The following is a 22,884-nucleotide window of genomic DNA, read 5'->3' as shown; positions in this document are numbered from 1 at the left end:
AGCTCTTCCTCCAAGAAGGAGCAGAAGGGACTAAAGATGGAGTCAGGCTGTTAGCAAAGGTGCCAGAGCAACTCACAGAAACCACTGATCTTTGTTGCAAACATGCTTCCTTATAGGAATAACGCACTTGAGCTGGTCTATGGAGGGTATTCCCTTACCTGAGCTTTTGCCCATGGGTACACTGTCCCAACACTCACAATTAATTCTATAACAGGAAACTGTCCAGTTATCATTTGCACCAGGCAAAAACACTCCTCTCCTCCCAGGCCTTTGGCTAATTAGGCAATCTAGAGCCTTTTAAAATATGTTGGGGCAGGGAGTGTTATCATTCTGTTTGTTACTATGTCTTTTTATAATGCAAACCTCCCTGTGATCCTTGGACGAAGGGCAGTATAGAAAGTTAATAAATAATCATAAATCCTGTTTGGATCAAGCTGCCATTTGTTGGATATTGTCCCTACATCCTCCCAGCATGGTGATCTTTGATGAAAGAGTAAGCACCCCTTGTCACAAAATGGACTAAAACTCTCATCATCCAGACTGGCTGGGGGAGATGGGATTTGGAGTCCACGCACAGCTACAGGGCCACAGGTGCCCCATCCCTGCAAAAAGAAAAAAGGGGAAAAAAGTAATTGAGATACGTAGGAATGTGGCAAGCAGATGCCCGAGGCTGGAAGACAGAACCTCGTCCGGGGTGGCTCACCGCTCCGAAGCCACAGAAGGAAGTTTCGAAAAGCGGGGCGGGCGCTCATCAGTCACTGCCGGGAAGAGCAGCAGCTCCGGGACCGGACTTTTCAGCGGGACAACCAGGAGCAAGTGTACGGAGGGCTGCCCTGTCGCCATGGCAACAGAGACGCTTCCCTGTGTTCTCGCAGGAGCACGCAACCTCGCGAGATGAGGGAGGGAGGCTTCGGGCGTCTGCAGCCGCTCTCCGAAAATATAACCGAGTTCGTTCATTTCTTCTAGTCTGATGAATCCAGTTCCGAGTGGAAACCCACGTTAGTCTTCAAAAAAAATTCTGCAGGCTTCGGAAACATCCCCCTTCGGGGGCCTGGGGAAGCGGGGTGCCTCTGCAAGGGTCACTTTCTGCACAGGTGTAAAATCAACAGGGGATGTAGCCTCCGGGGAGATCTGGGGCTGCAATCCCAACCGTCTCTGTTGGGATTGCAGCCCCACATCTCCCAGTTTCTGGATCTGCTTTAACTAAGGAGTGACTATGAAAATGCAGTCATAGCTGTCAACTCCCCCCCCCTTTTAAAGGGAAATTCACTTATTCCGAATAGGATTCCTCGCAAGAAAAGGGAAAAGTTGACAGCTATGAATGCAGTTTTGCCCATCACACTACAACCCTCAATGTTTGTTCAGCGTTGGCAGCTAAAACTCTGCGGTTGCACGGATCAAAAGACCAGTTTCAGCGGCCCATGCGAGGTGGGTGGCTGTGTCTCCGAGAAACTAAGCTGCAATCCTAACACCTCTTACTCCTGAGTCAGTCTCATTGGATTCAACAGGACTTGTTGCGGAATAGATGTGGTTAGGATCGCAGCCGTGTGTGTGTCTTCCGTATTTCGGCCCCAACTTTGGGGCAAAGCGGCAAAATAATTAAAATAATTAAAAACCAAAAAATGGCCGAAACTCAAACCATTGTTTTATTTTAAAAATTAAAAAAAGACATTCATCTGGGAGGTATTCGCTTGGCGGCCTTTTTCTGGCAGGAACTTCTGTCGTCTCACGGCTGAAAGCTTCCCCAGTGCTATGCATCGGGGCCAACAACAACAACAACAACTGAAACGCTGGGAAAATACGACGCGGGCTCCGAGCTGCCAACCCAAGGCCGAAAGGAGCGACGTCTGTAATGCCTGCGCTTCTGGGTGCTTTGCTGCATTCCCAATGCAGCCCGGGAAACCCGCCGTTGCCGAGCAGAGCCCTGGCTTGTGGCGGGGGGGGGGAGTCCCTCCAGCCGTTCGCCTGCTTCGCTTGGGGGCGAGCTAGAGAACGCGCTGAGCCGCCGGGGCGCCGCTCTTCGCCTCGGCGGCTCCTTGTCTCCGCGCGGAGGGAGAGGCAGAGCCAGCTAAACGCGCGCAGGGCGGTGGAGAGGGGTGTCTGCGGCCTGGCCGCGAGCGCCGCAAGGGCCGCCGGTCCATGGGCAGCCGAGTGGCGGGTGCGCGCGCGCGCGACCCCGGGGCCCGGACGTAAGATGGCGGCGGCGTTGGCGGGGGGTGGGGGGAGGAGGAGAAGGCGGAGGAGGGGGTGGCGGCTCCTGTGGCTGTCGCGAGGCTCGGGCTGTGGAAGCGGCGGGCAGCTGTGGCCGGGCTCGCAGGGCGGATAGAGCGAGCGGGGGCTCGCGCCTGGCGGGACCCGGGCCAGGGCGCCATGGGCTCCCAGGTGCTGCAGATTCTGCGCCAGGGGGTGTGGGCGGCTCTGAGCGGCGGCTGGTACCAGGACCCGCACCAGGGCGCCGGGGTCAACGCGCTGCACCTCTACCTGTGGCTCTTCCTGCTCGGCTTCCCCTTCACGCTGTACATGGTGAGTGAGGGGCCCGGCCTAACTCTCCTCGGTCCCTGCCTCTTCCCTTCAGGGGGGTCTCCCTTCCCAGGCGGACTGCGCTGGCTAGCTGCCGCCCGACCCCCTCAGCCGCTCTCTCCCCTTCACCCCGCGTTTCCACTTTATTTCCGAGGCTTTTTCTGCGAGGCGGAGGGTGGTTCTGTTCCACAGGTACCGCTGCCAGTCCGTTCAGATGGAGCGCTTGCATCTGGCGCGCCTGGAAATGTGAAATCGGCCGAACGGGGAGGCTGCTTCTCCTGCCACTTAAAAACGTAAACAGAAAATGAGTAATGGAAATGTGACATCTGGCCCGTCGGGTGTAATGGCTCTTTGGTGGTTTCTCCCTTTTTTTTTTTGTTTTGGTTTTAATATACTGTAAGGGTTGATCCGCTGGTTTGGGGCCGCTTTATGCGCAACAGAATTTATGCACAAAAAGTGCTTTGTGTAAGTGTGGAGGTGATGCTCCGTCTCTTGTGTAAATAGTAGTGGGTGGCAGTTTTACACGTGGGATCCTCTTGCTGTGTGTCTTGTGCCCTCTGAATCCTCTACTGGCTGCAGCTTCTCAACATGTGTACACTGCCCTGCACGCAGCAGCAGAGGAAGGCCTGTGCATAAATCACACCATTGCACATCTTTGCTGTGATTGTTATCGTTGTGGTCCCTAAAAGTACAGAAACAGCTGGAAGGGAAATGTTACTGCTAATGTTGCAAAATATATCTGTGAGGTCGGGTAGAAGATGTTCTCTCTTGCACAGAGAATACCACAGCTGGAGTTCTGATAAATACCCGAAGGTTCAGGCCCTGGCTACTCTTTTTATCTTTGGTTGTGCTGATGTCTGTTGCTAAGTTTAACTTGTATAAATGTGAGTTAAAAGGCTGAAGTATAGAATGCATTTATGTATGCCTTTGGTGGAATGTTGTCCTGGTAATAACAAGTATAGGAACACTTGTCTTTCTTCTAATGTGGAGGGTCAGCACTTAACTATTAGGATAGGACAAAGATTGCACACAATTCTGAAAAGCTACGGCACTTTCTGCTAGTATGGTTTAAATTTGGAGCCATAACTTTTCAGATGTTTTTGGATTGCAACTCTTAGGCACTGGTCAGGGATGATGGGAATCATACTTGAGCAATATCTGGAGGGCCACAGTTTCCCTTCCCCATGTATACTGTGAGTTAATACATGGGATGAATTATGTGGGATAGCAGTGAATCAAATTCTCTTGCCATTTGATATTATATACATATTAAATTACTATTAACTTGGGTCCAGTCATATTAGCTTGTAGCTATCTGTATCTGGATGTGCAATAAATTTGACAAGTGCAGAGTTTGAGACTCTGCTGCCCAGTCCTGGCCCAGCTCCTTTGTCCCTTTATTCTACCTTAAGGCACCTGCCTCCATGATGTATGTTGCTAGTATGCAGGATGTTTCTGAGAATCTTTTTTTCTAAATGCTTGCCTGCTGACATAATGACACTAACATTCTGGTGCCACTTTTGGTAATATAGCTTTCAGGATCCAAAATAATTAACTGAGAGTGTTGTGGAGTAGAATGGGGAAATGGGCACCTCTAGCTAGGGCATTCATATAGTGATATTATTTCACCCCCACTTCCATCGATGACTTTATTTTGCCTACTATGCATGAGAATAATTTTTTTGTCAGTGTGGTGTTGCTGTGGCAACCAGACACTGATCACATTTCATTCCTGGTAAATTCAAGTAAACATACAAGGCAAAAGCTGACTTGTAAAAGATGTATGTGTGGTTCATCAAATGAGACTCCAGGGAGAACCCTGCATGAGCTTGCAACTATAGGAGTGAAGAGCTCAGTGCAAGTGTCTACTTGTTTCATTAGCAATTACTGCAGTTTGACAGGAGAGTAAACTCCTTGCAATTAAAAAAGTATTGGGAAAGACTCCATGGCTATGGTTACATTTCTGAACTTCAGTCTTCTTGGCTTATTTCTTGTTATCACGCGTGTGGGGGAGGCTTTATCACATGATTGAAAGCAATATATTATTGGCAAGGAAATGGGAGACAGTGACAGCTCATGGCTTTCTATCCGAAGCTGTAATGTGTAATAGATGAGCAATCATAGTTTGCTTATGACTAAACATTTTCTAGCAAAAGCCGTTTCTGAAAGTTGCCTTATCAGGCAAGTTGTCTTTCTGAAGGATAGCCAAGTGTAACTGGGATCCAGTACTCTTTTGTTTCTCTGGTAATACTACAGACCATTAGAAATCAAACTGGAATATTTGGAATATGTTTTGGGTTGATTTGTACATAATTTGATACATGTATTTGCCTCAGTATGTGCCCACTTGCAGTTAACTTGTGCCTGTTGTGTGTCTACATCTAAAAACTTTGTAGTAGCATAGTCGATGTGGGAAGGCTAGATGAGTGATACAAACATGCTGAAGCAATTGCACAACTGTTTTGTCAACCTTTGTACTTAACCACTCAAGACACAGGCTCACTGTGTGGTTGCGAGGGTTTACTGGTGTTGGGTGATCCTTAAGGAACTTTTGTGTGGCCTCCACGCTCTTCTTAGCACCTCCCAGACTTAATGCTTCTTTAAAATGTGTTCTTTCTAGTTCTAGTGGAGAGAAGCATGAACCTCTAGAGTGGCATTTTGAAAGGCCTAATTAAGGGGGAAAGGAAGAACTCCTCCAAATGTGCTGTGTTTCTAAATCCAACAGTTTCAGTGTGGTCATGGTTTAAGGGATGATATCATGAGCACGAGCATTTTGCAGTGACAGTGTTTCGATTTCTTTTTTAGCCTTTTATATAGCAAGAAGACATGTATCAGCTGTTGCTGGCTCATTGCCCACTTTGTAAATGCAAATTGTTCTTGGTGCCTCAGTAGGAAATGCAAAAGATGTTGTCTACCCTTCTCTTAAAACCTATTGTACATCATTGGAGAATGCTAACCCAAGCTACTGTGACCGTAGGAAGCTGCCCTACACCATTAGATCATTGGTCTGTCTAGCTCAGTGGCTCTCCAGGGTTTCTTATAGGGGTCTCTCCCAGCAAAGCATATGTTCTACACTGCCCCGAACTGGAGTCTGCATGGGTAGGATATAGTTTGTAAAGGCCTGCTTTGCCAGGAGAAAAATATACAAGGTGATGGAATCGAGTTGACATTTCAGAGCTGTTGCTGGAGCAATGACTGTTTTAGAATCCTCTTTCTTCAGATGCATAAGAATAATTATTGTTAGTCTCTTGTGCAAATGAGGAAAAAGCAGGAAAATGATAATCTATTAGATTCTTTGGGGGGAAATAATTGTTGCAAAGCCTTGGATGGTAACAGGAAATATATAGATATAGATCAAATTAGTTGTAAGTTAAATGGTTTGACTCATTATTGTCTGTTTTAACTTTTTCATATTTTGCCATGTGTGTAGTCTAGACATATTTTAAATAGATAGAACCACTGTGGTCATCTCATTCCTTACTTTTTGAAGTGCTGCTTACTGTAGGCATTCTGGAGCTGTGCCCTTGAAGCAGTTGCACAATACAGAAATATTTACAGCACATTTTTGAGGTAACTGGAGTCGTTTAGGATGTGGTTTGTGACTGTGTACAGGATTGGTTAGCTTCAAAATTACAGTTTCTCATTTTTCAAGCACATTTCAGGGTAAATCCCCCTGCCCCAGTTGGCACAGTGGCATAGACCAATAGCAAGGGTTGGTGTGGGTTTATTACAGCCCAAGCTCTGCCTTATTTGTAATAGACCCTTCCCACTATGACCGGCAGTTTTAGCCATGCCTGTCTTTTGCCGTAAGATCTACCGCATTGCTTATTGAGGGGCAGAATGAATGGGGCTAACTGCTGTACATGGGTGTGGCTATGTTGGCTGTTGCATAAGAAATATCCAGATGTGTGCCAGGAAGTGTTTCACCATTGTTGGTGTTTCAGTTTGAGTCCTAAGCTTACGTATTTTTTCTTTCAAAAAGGGAGTTGTAGGGGGCAACCCTTTAGAAGGAACAGTAGTAGGAACAATTTCGAGAATTCAGTACGCTCACCTGAAGTTTAGCTCACTTTGATTTGATTTAATATTTGCATTCCACTTTTCCAACAACAAATTTTTGCGCTCAAAGTGGCTCACAGTAATCACAATAGCATGAGGAAAAACAGACTTCCATAATTGGGTGTAGATTCTGTTAATGATATGAAAAGCCTGAAAAAGTGTACAAAGGTGACTATAGATTTTTATACTTGATTGAAGAGCTTTGTCTGCATTATGAATTGATTGTGTGTCAGTGATGAATAGAATCTTACCTGTGTCCTAGTAGCAGTTCCTATTATGCAAATATGTGGGAACCAGTGTACTGCTGTCAGCAGTTGTATAGCTGCATTGTACAGGTTACTTTGCTTCAAAGAATGACAAACGTTCCTGTAGAGTCATAATGTCACACATGGAGATGTATTGGTACAGAAATTCTTAATTAATCTCTAACTTGGCTGTCTTCGTTGCCATGTGCGGGCTAAGCAGTTCTCAGCTTGTGTCCTCCCTTGTTTCCCCCACCCCCCCACCTGCTCATTTGCTACTGTTGGCCTTCCATATGAAGCAAAATATGTGTGTGTGTGTATACTGAGCCAGTTTTGTTTTGTTGGTTTGGTGTTTGCTTAGGGCTTTTTATGTGCCTTTACATAAGTGCACAAAATGCTGCATTAGTTCTGTACATTTCTATAAGCCTAAAAAAGTTTTTGAAAGGACTATATTTGGAAGTGGCAGACAAGCAGAACTCTTGTCAACAGAGTGGTAAAAGGAAATTGCATCATGAAAGCCTGGAGGTACATTGTCGGTGTAGAGATAGATCTTTGCTATGCTAACATAAGGTTTGCTTTGAGTTCTGCCACACAAAGAAATGCGCAGACCCTTAATGGGCATGTTAAGCTTCTCCAAACTGTCTTATAAAAAGCCTAATAAATAACTCTGATATTTAGCACACACAAATGTGTTATGTTTAGAAATGCTGGTTGTGTTTTCCCTCCCCCATTGTCCATTTCACATCAGCTGTTGACTTGTTCCCAGGCTACACAGACATAATGATGTAAACACACACACACACACAGAATTCAGTTTACAGTACTTTAAATTTGGATGCAGACAGAGGAAGGGAGTTGGCAGGGCATGAGAGGAAATTGTGGTGTAAAACTGGGAAAGAATAAAAATGTGTAGGGAAAGTAGAGGATCTCTATTAATGCAGAACTTAATTTGCAGGTTTAAATGGCTGAAGTGGCAAACCGGAAATAAGAGTCTTTTGGGGACAGCCATCTTATCTCCTCAAGAATGTCCCTGGGAATGATGCTACGTTATGACGTGGGGTCATTCCCAAGGGCATTCTGTTCCAGGAACGTGGCTGGAGCAGCTGCACCACTGCTTGAAGCAACAGCAAGGCTTTTATTAAAGTGAGAAGAGAGATCTCTTGGTGTATTTAAGGCAGACTTCCCCAGCCAGGTGTTTTGGACCCCAGCCAGCATGGTCAGTGATCAGGGCTGATGGGAGTTGTAGTCTGGAGGACACCAGGTTGGGGAAGGCTGATTTCAGGGTAGCATCATAAGATTAAAAATTCACCCTAAATTGCCAATTGTTCCTTCCAGTTTTGAAAGAGATTTTCAGTCCAGAACTAGTAAAAAAAAGGGGGGGGGAAGCTTTATGTTTGTTTTTGGTGTATAACTCAAATTGATAGGTGTTTCTGGTAGAAAAGTGTGGTACAAATAAAATAACAGTGAAAGTACAGTACAAATGTATCTTGCATAGGGTTATGACCTGGGGATGGTTTGTATATGCAAAAACGTTTATATTTGAACCATCCCTGTGTGAACATCATTACCTTTCTGGAGCCAGTGCGGTGATTGGGCCTTGCCCCCCCCCCAAGCAAAAGAGACATCTCACAAGAACACCCCAGAGTGCAGTAAGCAAGGCAAAACTTAGAGCAAAAAGAGCTTTGAAACTCTCTGCATTCCATGCATTTAATATGTGTGATTCCAAACAACTGGCCTTCAACCATGTAAGGTTGAAATCACATTAAATGTGTTTAAGAGGTGATTGTAGTAATAATAGTTTGCCATTGTTTCCTGGAAAGCCCTATATGCAGCTTGGTACCCAGGCATTTAAAGAACCATCTTTTCTCATGTGAAACCTGCAGTTCATCAGGGACTGCTTTAAAGGTTCCCTTCCCCTCTTTGGAGGTTTGATGGGTGGTGACCAAGGAGAAGGCCTGGTCTGGCTATGGAATAACTTTCCAGAGATGCTTGCAGGGCACTTGCTTTGTTTGCTTTGAAATTATTTGAATAAAGCTTTTTATCTGAGCATCGATACTGATTTTATTTTATATAGAATAAATTGGTAATTGGTAAATCTTTAAGGTGCCATGTTTCCAGCAAAATACTAATACAGTGATCCCTTTGGAAACTGATTTTATTGTTGCTTCTGATGTTGGATTGCTGTTTGTGTTCTTCATATAATGTTTTTTCTTTCTTGTGCTTTCTTGAGTTTTATTGATAATTTGGAATTAAACTTGGCTAAGGAATAACTAATAACAAATATTGTGACAGAGGGAGAGTCTTTTAAATCTTTCCACACCAGCACATAATTTTATAAACCTGTAATACATTTTCCCTAGCTCATATTTCTTAAAAATAAATACCCATAAATATTTCATCTGTAGTGTCCCATAGATTGGCAACCTGAATTGTGCACATTATTCCCAGTATGATGCTGCCATGCATTTATGTCACTGTGTTACGATAGTGGCAGCTTTATTTCCAGTTGTGTTCCTCGTACTGTACGACGCTTGCCTTTTCACCTCCTCAGCATATTTAGCTGATGTCTTTAGTGAACTGTTCACTCTTGTTCCAAAGATCTTACTTGAGTAGCCATAACCAGCAACTTTTCCTTTCTCTCCCCTTTCAACTAACTCCCTCATCTTTGAAAGATTTCTTTTTCTTCAAAGAAGAAACTATGTAACTATGTTACTATGTCGAATGTCCAGACAATTTTCTTTTCACATATATGTTGAATTTGATACTGTCATGGGCCACTGTTTATCTGTATAAAACCCATCTTTAATCAGGTCTGATGAGTATTAAACTGGGTCAAAACCCCTCTTGTCAGGTCTATGACAAACACTTTTTCTCGAAGGTAAACTCGAGGGGTCTCTGATATACAGTGCTGCAAAAATAATTTAAAAAACAGAGATCAAACATTCAATTCTTAGACTCTGGGCTGAATAAATATTTTGGATTCCTAAGCATCCTGGCAACGACATACATGGGCTTTAAAAAAAATCCATGGCAACTTCGGTTTGACAACTTCAGTTTTGTTTATGAGCACTCTGAGGAACCTTTACCATGTTGATTTGCATAATTAAAGGAGTTGCTGCATTTAAGTAGATATATCTCTGGGGGTGTTGAGGCAATTGGGTATTGCAGTGTTGTTTTCATCACCATGGTGCTTTAGGGCGGGGAGCGCTCAAGCTTGATCCAGTCTGGCAAGGTGAAGATGTTTCAATAAGTTATAAGGGGGCAGTCCTCCTAAGTCAGGGAAAGGGTTAATATGCAGGGGAGTCTAAGACTCAGAGCATTAAATTACTGGCGTGGTAAAAAGGTTGAATTATTAGTTACACATTTTAAAATGAAGGTTTAAGTCAAGGTACTCTTTGTGAATGAGAGATTGATGGCTGTTGGTGAAATCTCAATACAGAACATTAATCTATTAATAATAGATTTGCCAGAGCAATCTTGTTTACCAAAGAACTGATTCGCATGGCATGTTCAAGGCTTATGAGTAGCTTATATGGAAGTGCCTTTAAGCTTCACTTACTGGTGTGTCAACAGTAGCCTTTTTGGAGTGATGCAACTGGAACTCTAAACCAGGGGTCAGCAAACTACGGTTCCCGGGCCGGATCAGGCCCACCTGGGTCCTAAATCTGGCTCGCAACATGAAGCTGGAACTCACCGTGAAGCTGAGACTCCTGGTGATGACGATGGGAGGAAGAAGCCGAGCGGCGGTGTCTCTGCCAATCAAACACCGTGCCTGGTTTACTTCAGCGGAGTCATCCCCGTGCCGCGCTGAGGTAAACCAGGTGCGGTGTTTGATTGGCGGAGCCTCCGCTGCTCAGCCTCTTCCTTCCGTCGCGATCACCGCTGCCCTGGTGCTCCTATGGGCCAGAAAGTGGAGCGGACGAGCTCGCTCTGCCTATCCGCTTCACGAAAAGCAGCAGCAGTAGCAGCAGTGGTGGTGCCCAGCCCCTGGGAAGGTAAGCGCAGAACCTTCTTTCTCTAGGCGGGGAGGAAGCCCATTTTGTGCCACCGCAGCCAGCCCTTCGGCAAATGAGGCAGGGGGCAAACTGAGAAGGCGGGTGGGGAGGAGGACTACTTGCCCCCCTCACAGTGTGCATTGGAATTCGTTTTTGTTTGTTTGTTTGTTTTTTAAGCCCGGCCCTCCACAGGGTCTGAGGGACAGTGGACTGGCCCCCTGCGAAAAAAATTTGCTGACCCCTGCTCTAAACAGTATTCCCAGTGTGGCCACACGATAGAATTGTATAATGTTATTATAATATTGTCAGTTTTGTATTCAGTCCTTTGTCTAATGATCCCCAATAAGGGATTTTCCTCTTTCGCAGCTGTCACACACTGGGTCAACCCCAGTGTTCAAATCTCCTATTGTTCTAGGCATGGTTTGCAACAGGAATTTCATTAATGTGAGCAGTTTCTGAGCTTTGGGCGCAGTATTGCGCCCAAGATTTGAGATTAAAACTGCCATTGCTAGAAGGAAAGGAGGACCTTTTTTCTGCCTCCCCACTTCCAGCCACTCTCTCAAGACTGGAGAAGGGACCCTCATAAGAATATTAGGAGGGCGGGCAGGAGAAGTATGGCCCTTTTTGCCGTCTTCAGATGAGGACTAGACCACGTGAAAAATGAACATAAGATTTTAGCCACAGTTTATTATTTTTCAGCTTTGTATTCTTGTTATAAAAAAAGTGTGCCGGCCCTAGACACTCCATTGTGGTGCCCGTAACCTAGGTTTAAGGCACCATTTATCTCCTAGCTTTCTTATCTCAGTTTCTAACACCGGTCAACCCTGAACAATTTGGTATCATCAGCAAACTTGGCTACCTCACTGCTCATCTAATGATGGATCATTTAACTGCGGAACAGTCTCCCTCGGAAGATAGTGGACTCTCCTTCCTTGGAGGTTTTTAAGTAGCGATTGGATGGCCATCTGTCAAGAATGCTTTAGCTGAGTTTCCTGCAATGCAGGGGGCTGAACTAGATGACCCTCGGGGTCCCTTCCAACTAGTAAGATTCTAGATTCTATGAGCAATGTCAATCTCTGGGCAACTCCACATTCTCTACACCTGTAGATATGTTACATATTTCTACACCACTTGATTTTTAAAAACTTCAAAGTGCTTTACAAAAGATAAAACAGTGAACAGTAGTTATGTTGAACAAATTTCAGTAATGTTTCCCCCCCCCATTGCAACATGGACATCTTTTTATTTGCAACATAGTATTGTTTAAAATATAATCACGGAAACTTATTCTCTCCAGTTTCTGCAGAGCACTAACATTTTTATTATTCAATTAAAATAGTATTTATTATAAAGACATCTGAAGGCAGCCCTGTTTAGCAAAGTTTTTAATGTTTAATGCTGTATTGTGTTTTTAATATTTGGTTGGGAGCCGTCCAGAGTGGCTGGGGAAACCCAGCCAGATGGGCAGGATATAAATAAATAATTTATTATTATTATTCTTATTCTTATTATTACTATTATTCTCTTCATACCTTGCATGAATCTCCTGAATTGTCTGACAAATTTCTAGGCTTTCTAGCCTGTAAATTTGAAGGTACCTAACAGTAATTTGTGTGCTTCTATTCTCATATATCTGGGATGCGGGTGGCGCTGTGGGTTAAACCACAGACCCTAGGACTTGCCGATCAGAAGGTTGGTGGTTCGAATCCCCGCGATGGGGTGAGCTCCCGTTGCTCGGTCCCTGCTCCTGCCAACCTAGCAGTTCGAAAGCACGTTAAAGTGCAAGTAGATAAATAGATACCGCTGTGGCGGGAAGGTAAACGGCATTTCTGTGTGCTGCTCTGGTTGGCCAGAAGTGGCTTAGTCATGCTGGCCACAAGACCCGGAAGCTGTACGCCGGCTCCCTCGACCAATAAAGCGAGATGAGTGCCATAACCCCAGAGTTGGCCACGACTGGACCTAATGGTCAGGGGTCCCTTTACCTTTTTATTCTCATATACAGTAGTACCTCCGGTTAAGTAACCCTCTGGTTACGTAAACTTCGGGATGCGAAAGTGGCAAACCTGAAAGCATATTACCGGGTTTTGCCGTGCATGCAAGCACAGAAGCGGTCTACCGCCGCATGCGCAGCAGTCCTCGGGTTGCAGAAACCTCGGGATCCGATCGGACCTCCGGAATGGATCCCGTCTGCAACCGGAGGTACCACTGTATACCTATACTGAATAAATATGCAAAGCAGTGATCTGCAATTTTTGACTGGCTTTGCTAACCAAGCCACCAATTGTGCCTGTCAGGTTCCTCCCTCCTTCCCTGTTCTGATTTGGACCACTGTCACTGAGCATTGGTTGAGGAAGTTCCCCCCTGTAGAAAAGAGAGCTTGGCCTATGATCTTGGCTGTTGCTGGGCAGTACAACTTGAAGTGCTGCTGTTGAAAAATAAGCCCATCATCACCCTTCCCTAACTCAGAGCAGGAAAAGGGGGAAGCTGCTTACTGTGTAGCAGTGGTACATGTAATTATAAAGGTGCAAATATGACCTTGGTGGAGAAACAGCAATGTTTAGTAGTGGCTCAGAACTCTTTAAGGGGTTTGTTATTGATAAAAAGATTTATTTGATGCACCAGTATGTGCTTGAACTTTTTATATACAGACATTCAATAGTTTTTACTGATCCTTTAAAAATCAAGACTATGGCTCATTTTAAACACAGAAATGACTGCTAGGTCTGTAGAATTCTATGTCCCTTTGTGACTGTACAGAATCTGAAAAGTTTTGTAATGATACCTTATATATGGCTATAACATTGCAGTAGATCATAGTGGTCCAGATGTGTAGCCTAGAATAGGTCTGTACTAAAGCCTAATTGGGCTGCTTTGTTGAGCGAGATGAATTGTTCCAATGTTTAATGTGGCTGGAAGCTTGTCCAGTTGCTGCATCTTCAGAAACCTACAAAGTACAAAGATAAAATAATTATATTAAAATTTCTTAAACATGTTCAGTTATGATAGCTTGATCTTCTCTTCTATTCTACCCACTTATTATTTAACTCTCATTGCCACTGGAATGTTTAATTGGTTATGTTTTCTTACACTTTTATTTATTGCTATATTCTTAGCTGTGTGTGTAACAAAAAAAATAAATGCCTGAAAAATAAATGATTTGTACACATTTGTTAATTGGGCTAGAGAAGTACTTTTGCAGAATAATGTGAATTTTGAAGTTTCATAACACTTAGCTACCTTTATTTAAATAGCAAACTTTATTTAAAACATGTATATTTTAGATTCCAGGGAGGTATACAGTATGAAACCAATACAATAAATGCATAAGCAATCAACAGATAAAATATTTGGCTGATATGCTAATCTCTAGAGTTGAAGTAAAAGCTGTTTTTTGTTGTTGTTTTTGGAAAAATGGTTAATTGATGATAGCACTGTCGGAACCCAGTAGACCTGTTTGAGTAGGGCATTCCATTACAGTGGTACCTCAGGTTACATACACTTCTGGTTACAGACTCCGCTAATCCAGAAATAGTACCTCGGGTTAAGAACTTTGCTTCAGGATGAGAACAGAAATCACGCGGCGGCAGCAGGAGGCCCCATTAGCTAAAGTGGTGCTTCAGGTTAAGTACAGTTTCAGGTTTAGTACGGACCTCCGGAACGAATTAAGTTCTTAACCCTAGGTACCACTGTACTGGGATGCCATGCCAAGAAAGCCCCCTCCCTCGTAAATGATTGTTGTTTTTCTGGTGGAAGAGGTACCGGTAAATGGAGAAGAGCCCCAGCAGATGAATTTAGAGTATGAGTATGTTGATATGGGAAAAAGTACTGCTCCATTAATGGGGCCCCAATATGATGTTGTTAAATTTTTATACAGTACTGCCCTTCTTCAGAAGATCATAGGGTGGTTCATAACAAAAAAATTCAAAATGAGAACACAAAATACATGATAAAAAACAAAACTAAACTAATGATCCGCTCCCCCAAACACATTTAAGAGATCATACAATATTTAATCAGCCAAAGGCCTGGTTATAGCAAAACAGTAAGTTCAGGCTACATCTAGACAATCAGTTGTTTATATCTAAGGGAGTCAAATATTTTGAAGGGAAAGATAAAAGAATAAGAAGTAATTGTACTGAGTAAAACTGTGGTTGAGACTATCAGTTAAATGCATTATATAAAATATCCATTGTGAACCATTCATCAAACACTCCTGCAAATAACCTTTTCATTATATTAAACATTATATAAATGGAGAGTGCAAATTCTATTTTTAACAGTACCAATTCAGAAGCCCACTTTCCTCTAATGCATATTTTCTTGCCAAATGGTCTCTGTGCCAAGTCATTTCCCTTTTATAAGGCTTCCTAAAATATACTTCCCACATTCTCTGTCCTTCCAAGATAGTATGGGGCTGGGCCAAGGCTGGGCCGTGCAGCATCCTAATCTAAAATCAAGCTTGGTCAATGGATCTGTAGTCAGTGTTGCATCCTGCTCTTTTCTGTGTTGGAAGGAGTTTCTAGCACCTGAGCATGCTGTCACAAGAGGCTTAGTATGTGAAGTCTCAGGTGCTGGGGTTCCCAGTTGGGGCCATGGAATCCTTGACTTGACACTAGCACATTTTTTCTTTATGTAGCTATGAACTTGGAGTCATATTGGAGTCTGAGGGCTTTTGAATCATGAATGGATGGTTGAAACGGATGACCTTTAGAGTAGAGTGGATCTGATGTATGTAGCAAGCTGGATAGTTGAAGAAAACGGAAAATTAATTGGGTATCTAGACTCATAGAACTGTGAGGAATGTACACCAGGAGCTTGATAAAAGAGGCTGGATCTGTGCAGTAATAGCTAGAGGACGTTGCTGGAGTGAATCTGGCACATACTGTATATACGTTGTGGCATAAGAAAGTACCAGGTAAATAAAGTGACAGGAGTGTTGCTAGTTTTCCTTGGTGCATATTTCCCTGGTGTTGCCTTGTAATATCTTGAATAAGTACTGATGACCTGACACATTATATATGTGTGCATGTACTGTCTCATACTGTTTAAATTGGGAAAATGCATTGTTAGAAACTGTATAGTGTTCTTATAATTGCTAGGTGGTTGCCTTGGTACCTGCTTACAACTGTAGTTGAATGAATAAAAGTCATTTACATCTTGTCAGGAAAAAAAGTTTTTAATTAGTGTAGCCTTCTGACAGCTTTCATATGCATTAAGCTGCTGAAAAGCGATGGCTTGCTCAGGGTCTACAGTTTCTGATCTGTGCATAATCATTTGTTCATTAGAAAAAAAGGAGTTGGAAGAGGATATTATCAGTTGGGATGATAATGATACCTGTAATGAAAACACACATTTGATAGAATGATAATTAAGGGAATTTTGATGAAGAATCATACCCTCCCTGTATAATCTTGTGCAAAATCATCAGTGGATTATTATTTTTTAGTAAAAATTTTAAAATTTCATTTTGCAATATATAATAAACCTCTGCTGCCTTGCAGGTAAGGGTAGCTGACTTTGAGTTGCCTGTGTTAATGTGCGTGGTTCTTTTTGCTTTTCTTATTATTTGTCTAAAATTAATCATTACTTTCCGAGGTCACTGTACTTAGGTGATCCAAGGGTTATTTTATTATTTTGCTTTGCCGTCTACTAGTCACCTGAGCCAATGATCATTACCAAGGGGTTTGTTGTTTTAAAAGGGGGGGGGGGAAACCATGTAAAGCAATTCATGAGAGGCCTGTAGAATTTCTGCTCCAGGTCCTACAGGTGGAAGCAAAAGTATGTCAGTGGTTCCATTACATGCAACCTTAGTACCATAACTTCCTTCCCTTTCTCTCAGGGTAACATTTAACAAAGGATGCATTATAGCTAAAATGGATTGGTGTGTCTGTGACTAATCCTTTCTACCTCAGAAGCGGGAAAAACTATTTGTAAACGTAAACAGAGGCTAGGGATTCTTTATATGGCGAAATCTAAATTCTTTATTGAGAGTAATGAAAGCAATATGAGGGTGGGAGAAGGAGGAATGAGCCTGGGGGTTGATTATGGAACTGTACAGCAAAAGTCTTGTTTCGTGTTTCCCTATTTGCCTTAAGGAAGCTATTTAAGTCTTCAGGTGAGACTATTTCTGGCACTGTTACTTATGTTATTTTTTGTGTGTATTGTAGTCATGACCTAGAAATGGGCGCTTTGTAAAAAAGTCTTTTGGATAAGACCACCTTATCCCTTATATGTCCAGTAGATTATTGTGGCTACGTTTCTCCTGCAAGTTTCAAAGATCTCAGAAGCCTGACCAACAATAACTCACAGCAGGACTTTTAGTGTGGCTGCCCATGTAGTTTGGAACTCAGTTCCTGTTGAGAAGTAACAGGTGCTGACTATCAGCTCTTTCTGGAAACAGTTGACAACATTTTTACTTTGACAGGCTTTCATGGCTCTATAAATGGGTATAGGCTATGAATACCTACTTGTTTTGTTTTTGTTTTGTTATAAATATATATGGGGACTTTGGTTTATTTAAATGGTTTTTAAACTTTTTTTGGCTATTTTTTCTTGTACATCACGTTGAATGATTGTACAGAAGATGATTAATAAACTGATGATGGTGATAATAATAAATGCAAGATTTGATATAGAAAAATATTGCAGCCCAGAGCTAAACCTAAGAAACATTAATCCTCTTATTGAAAATTTCAAGAGATCTCATCGCTTTTGTCCCTGTGTTGTTGCAAATAAAGATGTGCTCTTCAGCCACTTTGAATAAGAGGTATCTATTTTAAAATACACAGGGAGGACATCCTGCTTCAGAAAATCACTCTTCACAAACAGTGTCAAGAACAGTCATATATAGGAGGTGGAACTAGCATGTTCATTCCCACTAACCCCCTCACATGTTTACTTAACTTTTAGCCTACCACCCAAAGAGGGCTGTCTTTTCAGTTGAATACATTTACTCAATTCAGCGTTACTTGCTAACGTTAATGAACTTGTGTGTGGTTAAATATGTGAATATGATTCAGGATTCTTCCCCATGACCCTAATATGTATAACAATAAGACCCGTTTTGGACAACATTGCATAGAATGCAGTATAAAAATGATATTTATAGAAGATATATGCAGATTGCCATACACAAACTTCAAGATCCTTGTGATAGGTGACTTTTTTGCTTGTATCCTTAATGACTTCATTTATTTTTGTCTCTTTTGAAAGGCCCTTCCTTCTTCTATGGTGATAGTAGCAATCTACTGCCCTGTGATAGCCGCTCTATTCATTGTTCTGAAGATGGTAAACTACCGTCTGCATAGGGCACTTGATGAAGGTGAGATTGTGGAGAAGAATGCCAATGAGCGTATGGATAGAGGTGCAAAAACAGAACAAGGGAACTCTTCTGCCAGAAGAAAGGACAGTAATGGACCTAGGTAAGGAAACTTAAGTCCATGTGATGGATACTCCCCACCCCCCTGTCATGACCTAAGACTTAAACAGCTTAAAGCATGTTGTAGTTCTGGTGAGGGGTATGACCTAACTGAGTGCAGCAATCCAGTTCTGTAGTCTTAACCCCTTCATGCACAAACTAGCACTCATGCATAGTTATGTTTGACTGCAATTTTCTGCTACTTTAGTCCCCTTGAACGTAGTTCATCAAGTCCATCCATTCTGTTAGAAAGGTCTAATCTGTTATTCTGATTTACATCCTAAATATAGACAAGCACTGTTGTCTAAGTTTATTTCGGTTGGAAGGAATTGAGCAAAATCTCTGCAGCCATATTTGAAACTTTGCTGCAAACTTTGATTGTAGTAGTGGTGTTTCTGTACCTGTAGTCCTCAAGGTGTTGTTGCACTCCTAACTATTAGCCTCAGCCATCATATTCAGTGATAGGAGTGATAATTGGAGTTGTTGTCTTACAGCATCTGGAGTATCAAAGGTTTCACAACCCTTAGTAGATGAACTCATTATCAGCTGTCTAAAGACTTGCCCCAGATGTGCCTTCTGACTTATTTGTTATGAACAACCAGAATACTGTAATAATCAAGATTTCTTAAACATTTCATATTTAGTGATCCTGGTGGAGGGATTGAGATGTCAGAGTTTGTACGGGAAGCCACTCCTCCTGTAGGCTGTAGTTCACGAAATTCCTTTGCTGGCCTAGACCTAAATAACCAGGTAAGAATTAATCATGCAACAACTGCTTTCTTTTTATATACCATTATAATGGATACTGTTGTTGTTCCAGTTAAGCTCAGCAGAAATATGCTCTAATACATGATGTTACCTTTATTTTTAGTTCCGTCTTCTCTGTCTGAGGACAGCTGAGAATCTCATTTTGCTAGTCTTCTAAACATACTTTATTAGTTTCTTGGTTTCAGCTTTGCAGGTTTTAGAAGATTCTTACATTTTCAAAATTGTGTGGATCAAAAATTGCGTAATTTCAAATGTTTCTAAGTTGCATGTTGAAGTTGTTCCTGCAGTGAAGTAACGTTGTTGGGGTTTTTTGTTTTTGGCTGCTGCCCTTTATATGTTTTGTTTTTAATCCTGAGCTGCTGTGGCTCCTTGAAACACATAATACACTCCTATTCTTCAGATGTTGACAAAACTTTGTGAAGATGAATTTGTGAGAATGGAAAGAGATTAAACCTGTTTGTTCTTTCACACCTAATTATTGCTATTGTCTGAGGCGCAAATGCTTTTGTGAGTGGCAGGGAAGGTGTGTTTGTGGAAAGGAATCTAGTTTTAACTCCTATCACTAAAACAGCAAACTAAAGTGTCCTCATGTATTGCAGTTATTTTGTGGCATTAATTGCCGGGGTTTCCTTGCTATCATGCCAAATTAATTACTTTGCTTTTTTCTCTTTACAAAAAAGTATTCTGTGAAGTCTTGAAGAATCAGTTTCTAGAAAAGGAGCAACACAGTAGCAACATAGTGGCTTTTTCAGAAAGAGAAAACAAGCAACTATGAGTTGCATCTAGTGACAAGCCACTTGGATCTAGTGAAGGCTTTCCATCAGTAGAAAAGGAGGGAGGTGACTTTTGCCAATTCCCCAGATCTGCTGCAAAAGTTTGGGGAACCCTTTAGAACAGCATGGGAGGTGGGACAGAAAACTGCAGAGGGACTTGGTGAAAGTCATCTCTCCTCATTCCACCTGCACAAGCCTCTGCTGGATCGAAGAGGCTGCGATCTGCACAAGGAGCACCAGGGGATGCAGCTCTTCAGTTTTATTATTCTTTATTATTCTTGCAAGTGCCATACTCCTGCTGCATACATGGGAGAAATTGGGTATTTCACTTGTCTTTGCGAGTCGTAATTGTTTAGGCAGGTAAATAAACTTTGTTGCTTCATTTTTAGATTGGATCTGGCTTATCTCGGCGTGGAACTACAGCTACCATTAAAGGTAAGGCCTAGTTATTAAATTCATCTTTAAGCACAACTGGTATCAAGTAGCCTTTTCAATTTATCAACATACAGTTGGTTCATGGGCAAGTGATGCATAGTGTAGGACTATCTGTAAAGATCGCCAAGACTTAGCAGAAAGTGTTATAATAGAATGCTATTGCAGCTTGTTCACTTAAAATGGCTGCACCCACCCATAAAGCAGATTGACAGGAGCCATATTTTTCTCCACTTCACATTTTCTCCTGTAGTCAGTGGTTGCAAGATTATGCTAACTTGCTGCTTGTATATGATCTGGCACATCAAATGGAAGTTTTCTGTTCTGCCAAAATATTTTGGATTAGATGACTTTATAAAATAGAAAATTAGCATTTGTTTGTCAGTGAATATATGAATTTCTGGATGTTTCATAAGTGTGTTCTGTGACCACTGAGACTCTAAAGCTTGCTGATCAGAATGTCATCAGTTCAAATCCCCATGATGGGGTGAGCTCCCATTGCTTTGTCCCAGCTCCTGCCAACCTAGCAGTTCAAAAGCATGCCAGTGCAAGTAGATAAACAGGTACTGCTGCAGCAGGAAGGTAAACAGTGTTTCCATGCGCTCTGGCTTCTGTCACAGTGCTCTGTTGCGCCAGAATCGGTTTAGTCGTGCTGGCCAAATGACCCGGAAAGCTGTCTATGGACAAACGCCAGCTCCCTCAGCCTGAAAGTGAGGGAGCACTGCAACCCCATAGTCGCCTTTGACTGGACTTAACTGTCCAGGGGTCCTTTACCTTTTTTGTGCTCATTTGGTACTTTGGCAGGATGGAATGTTGTAACTTACTTAAATAATACCACGTGCAGTACTTAAGTATCCCAGCTAGAAATAATGCCCCTCAAAGACGCATTCTCTTCTTAGGTTTGCAGGATACAGCTTTGTAAACTAACACACTATTTCTGTTGATGTGCAGGTGATACAGACACTGCAAAGACTTCTGATGATATCAGTCTGAGTCTTGGCCAAAGTTCTAGTCTCTGTAAAGAAGGGAGCGAGGAGCAAGGTAAGGCATATTATGTTGTTATGCAAGCTGTCGTATATTAAGCTCATTGAGATGCTATTTAGGTCAAGATCAACACTGTCTAGAAATTAAAAGTTTTGCATGGTGTTATTAGTTTAGCTGCATATTGTGCTGTGACCAATTGATAGGTTTAAGCATGCGTCATAAATCCGTTCCATAAGCAAATTGATGGTGTGAACCCCTTCTAATAAATTAGCACCCTTTAAAGGTTTTCTAACGCCTATTCTATTTTTCTGGCAAAGTGTGAAGGATGCACTTTACTGTGCTTTCCTCTGTGGATTCATATGCATAGAATATGAGTCTTCATAGACATAGGTTTGCAGTGAGTTAAAATGAAACACTGATGAGTTTCTTTAAAGTTTATCTGGAACAAAATTAGTGAAGAGATCTTCCCACATGACCATATGGCATTTTCACAGGCTTCCAGTTTGCAGCATTTTTTTTGCTCGGTAAGCTTATATACTTAACATGACATTCATACAACATTAATGATTGGATGTGCATAATTCTTTGCGTTGTGACACAAGACTTCACCAGAAAGTCAACTCATTACTTATTTTTCCTTTTTAAATATATTTTTACACACATACACATTTCTGTTTTCTCCTCCCTCCCCCAACAGTGGGAATTGCTGAACTGAGTGTATGTTGATCTCGGAACAGACATTGTAAAGTCCAGTCCACATATTCACTTACCAGAATGCACATCATGACCAAAGACATAGACAACTGTTCTTAGATTAATTGTATGTACCAAATAGTATGGGAAACAGCCCTACTGGAAAAATTAACTAATAAACTGAAACTGACACGGGGACAAACAGAAGAAGACACCTTCACCCCGGTATGGCTCCCCTTTATCACATACACAGCCCAACAAGACAATGACAATAATCCACCAACAGCATACAAATCAATATGGCTAACCTGATCCAAAATACCCACCCACCTCACTCACACACGAAAACAAAGATCACCACAGCCAATCACAAACAAACAATCACACCCTACGCCAACCCCAAACTCTCTCACTACCAAAGGAACACAAGTGAACAACACAAACAACGCTGACACCAAACTCTACATACACTAAGCATAATAGAAACACTGCCACCCGACCCCACCCCCATCCATCTTCCCTCTCTCCACCCCCCCTTTCTCTTTTCTTTCTTTTTTCTTCTCCCCCTAATGCCTCAACAAATGAAACGGATTTGTAAAAATGTTACATGGGAAAAAAAAATACGAGGCATTACACTTCTGTAAAACAAGAAAATCCTAAATAAAATATTAAAAAAAAAAAAAGATTAATTGTATGTGATGAAAGCCACTACTTATTATCTAGATAAATGCTTCTTAATACGTATATCAACAGTTTAGTTCTGTCACTGGAAAAAGCTTCCTATAAGCACATAGAAGAGATTGAAAACAGTCAGGAAAAATGTGCTAATTTGATGGCAGGGAGGGTATTATCTGTGGGCTTGTTTATATATTTATGTAAATGCAATGCTTTGCCTCTTGATCTGGCCCCAAACATTTTGTTCTCCCTTTCCTAATTTGTATCCAAGATCCATGAAATAATATTTATTTCAAGATCTCTACCTTGTACCGCTTTAATGCTTCCAT

The 22,884-nt window shown here is 42.1% G+C and overlaps 1 protein-coding gene across 3 annotated transcripts in view; it reads left to right on the top strand.

Annotated features, from left to right (window-relative positions):
- Nucleotides 1–2,244: 2,244 nt before the first annotated feature.
- Nucleotides 2,245–22,884, top strand: part of PCNX1 (pecanex 1) — a 78,814-nt gene continuing 58,174 nt past the window's right edge. For all 3 annotated transcript variants that reach the window (XM_053384564.1, XM_053384560.1, XM_053384550.1), the window contains exons 1-5: nucleotides 2,245–2,523; nucleotides 18,026–18,234; nucleotides 18,875–18,980; nucleotides 20,161–20,206; nucleotides 21,155–21,244. In XM_053384564.1, the coding sequence (XP_053240539.1) occupies nucleotides 2,371–2,523; nucleotides 18,026–18,234; nucleotides 18,875–18,980; nucleotides 20,161–20,206; nucleotides 21,155–21,244 (604 nt within the window). In that variant the 5' untranslated portion in view covers nucleotides 2,245–2,370. The remainder of the gene's footprint in view (nucleotides 2,524–18,025; nucleotides 18,235–18,874; nucleotides 18,981–20,160; nucleotides 20,207–21,154; nucleotides 21,245–22,884) is intronic.

This window comes from Podarcis raffonei, chromosome 1 (assembly GCF_027172205.1).
Source record: "Podarcis raffonei isolate rPodRaf1 chromosome 1, rPodRaf1.pri, whole genome shotgun sequence".
In the NCBI taxonomy this organism is placed as follows: Eukaryota; Metazoa; Chordata; class Lepidosauria; order Squamata; family Lacertidae; genus Podarcis; species Podarcis raffonei.
The sequence above is the reverse complement of the archived record's forward strand: the minus strand, read 5'-3'. Positions and strand labels throughout refer to the sequence as shown.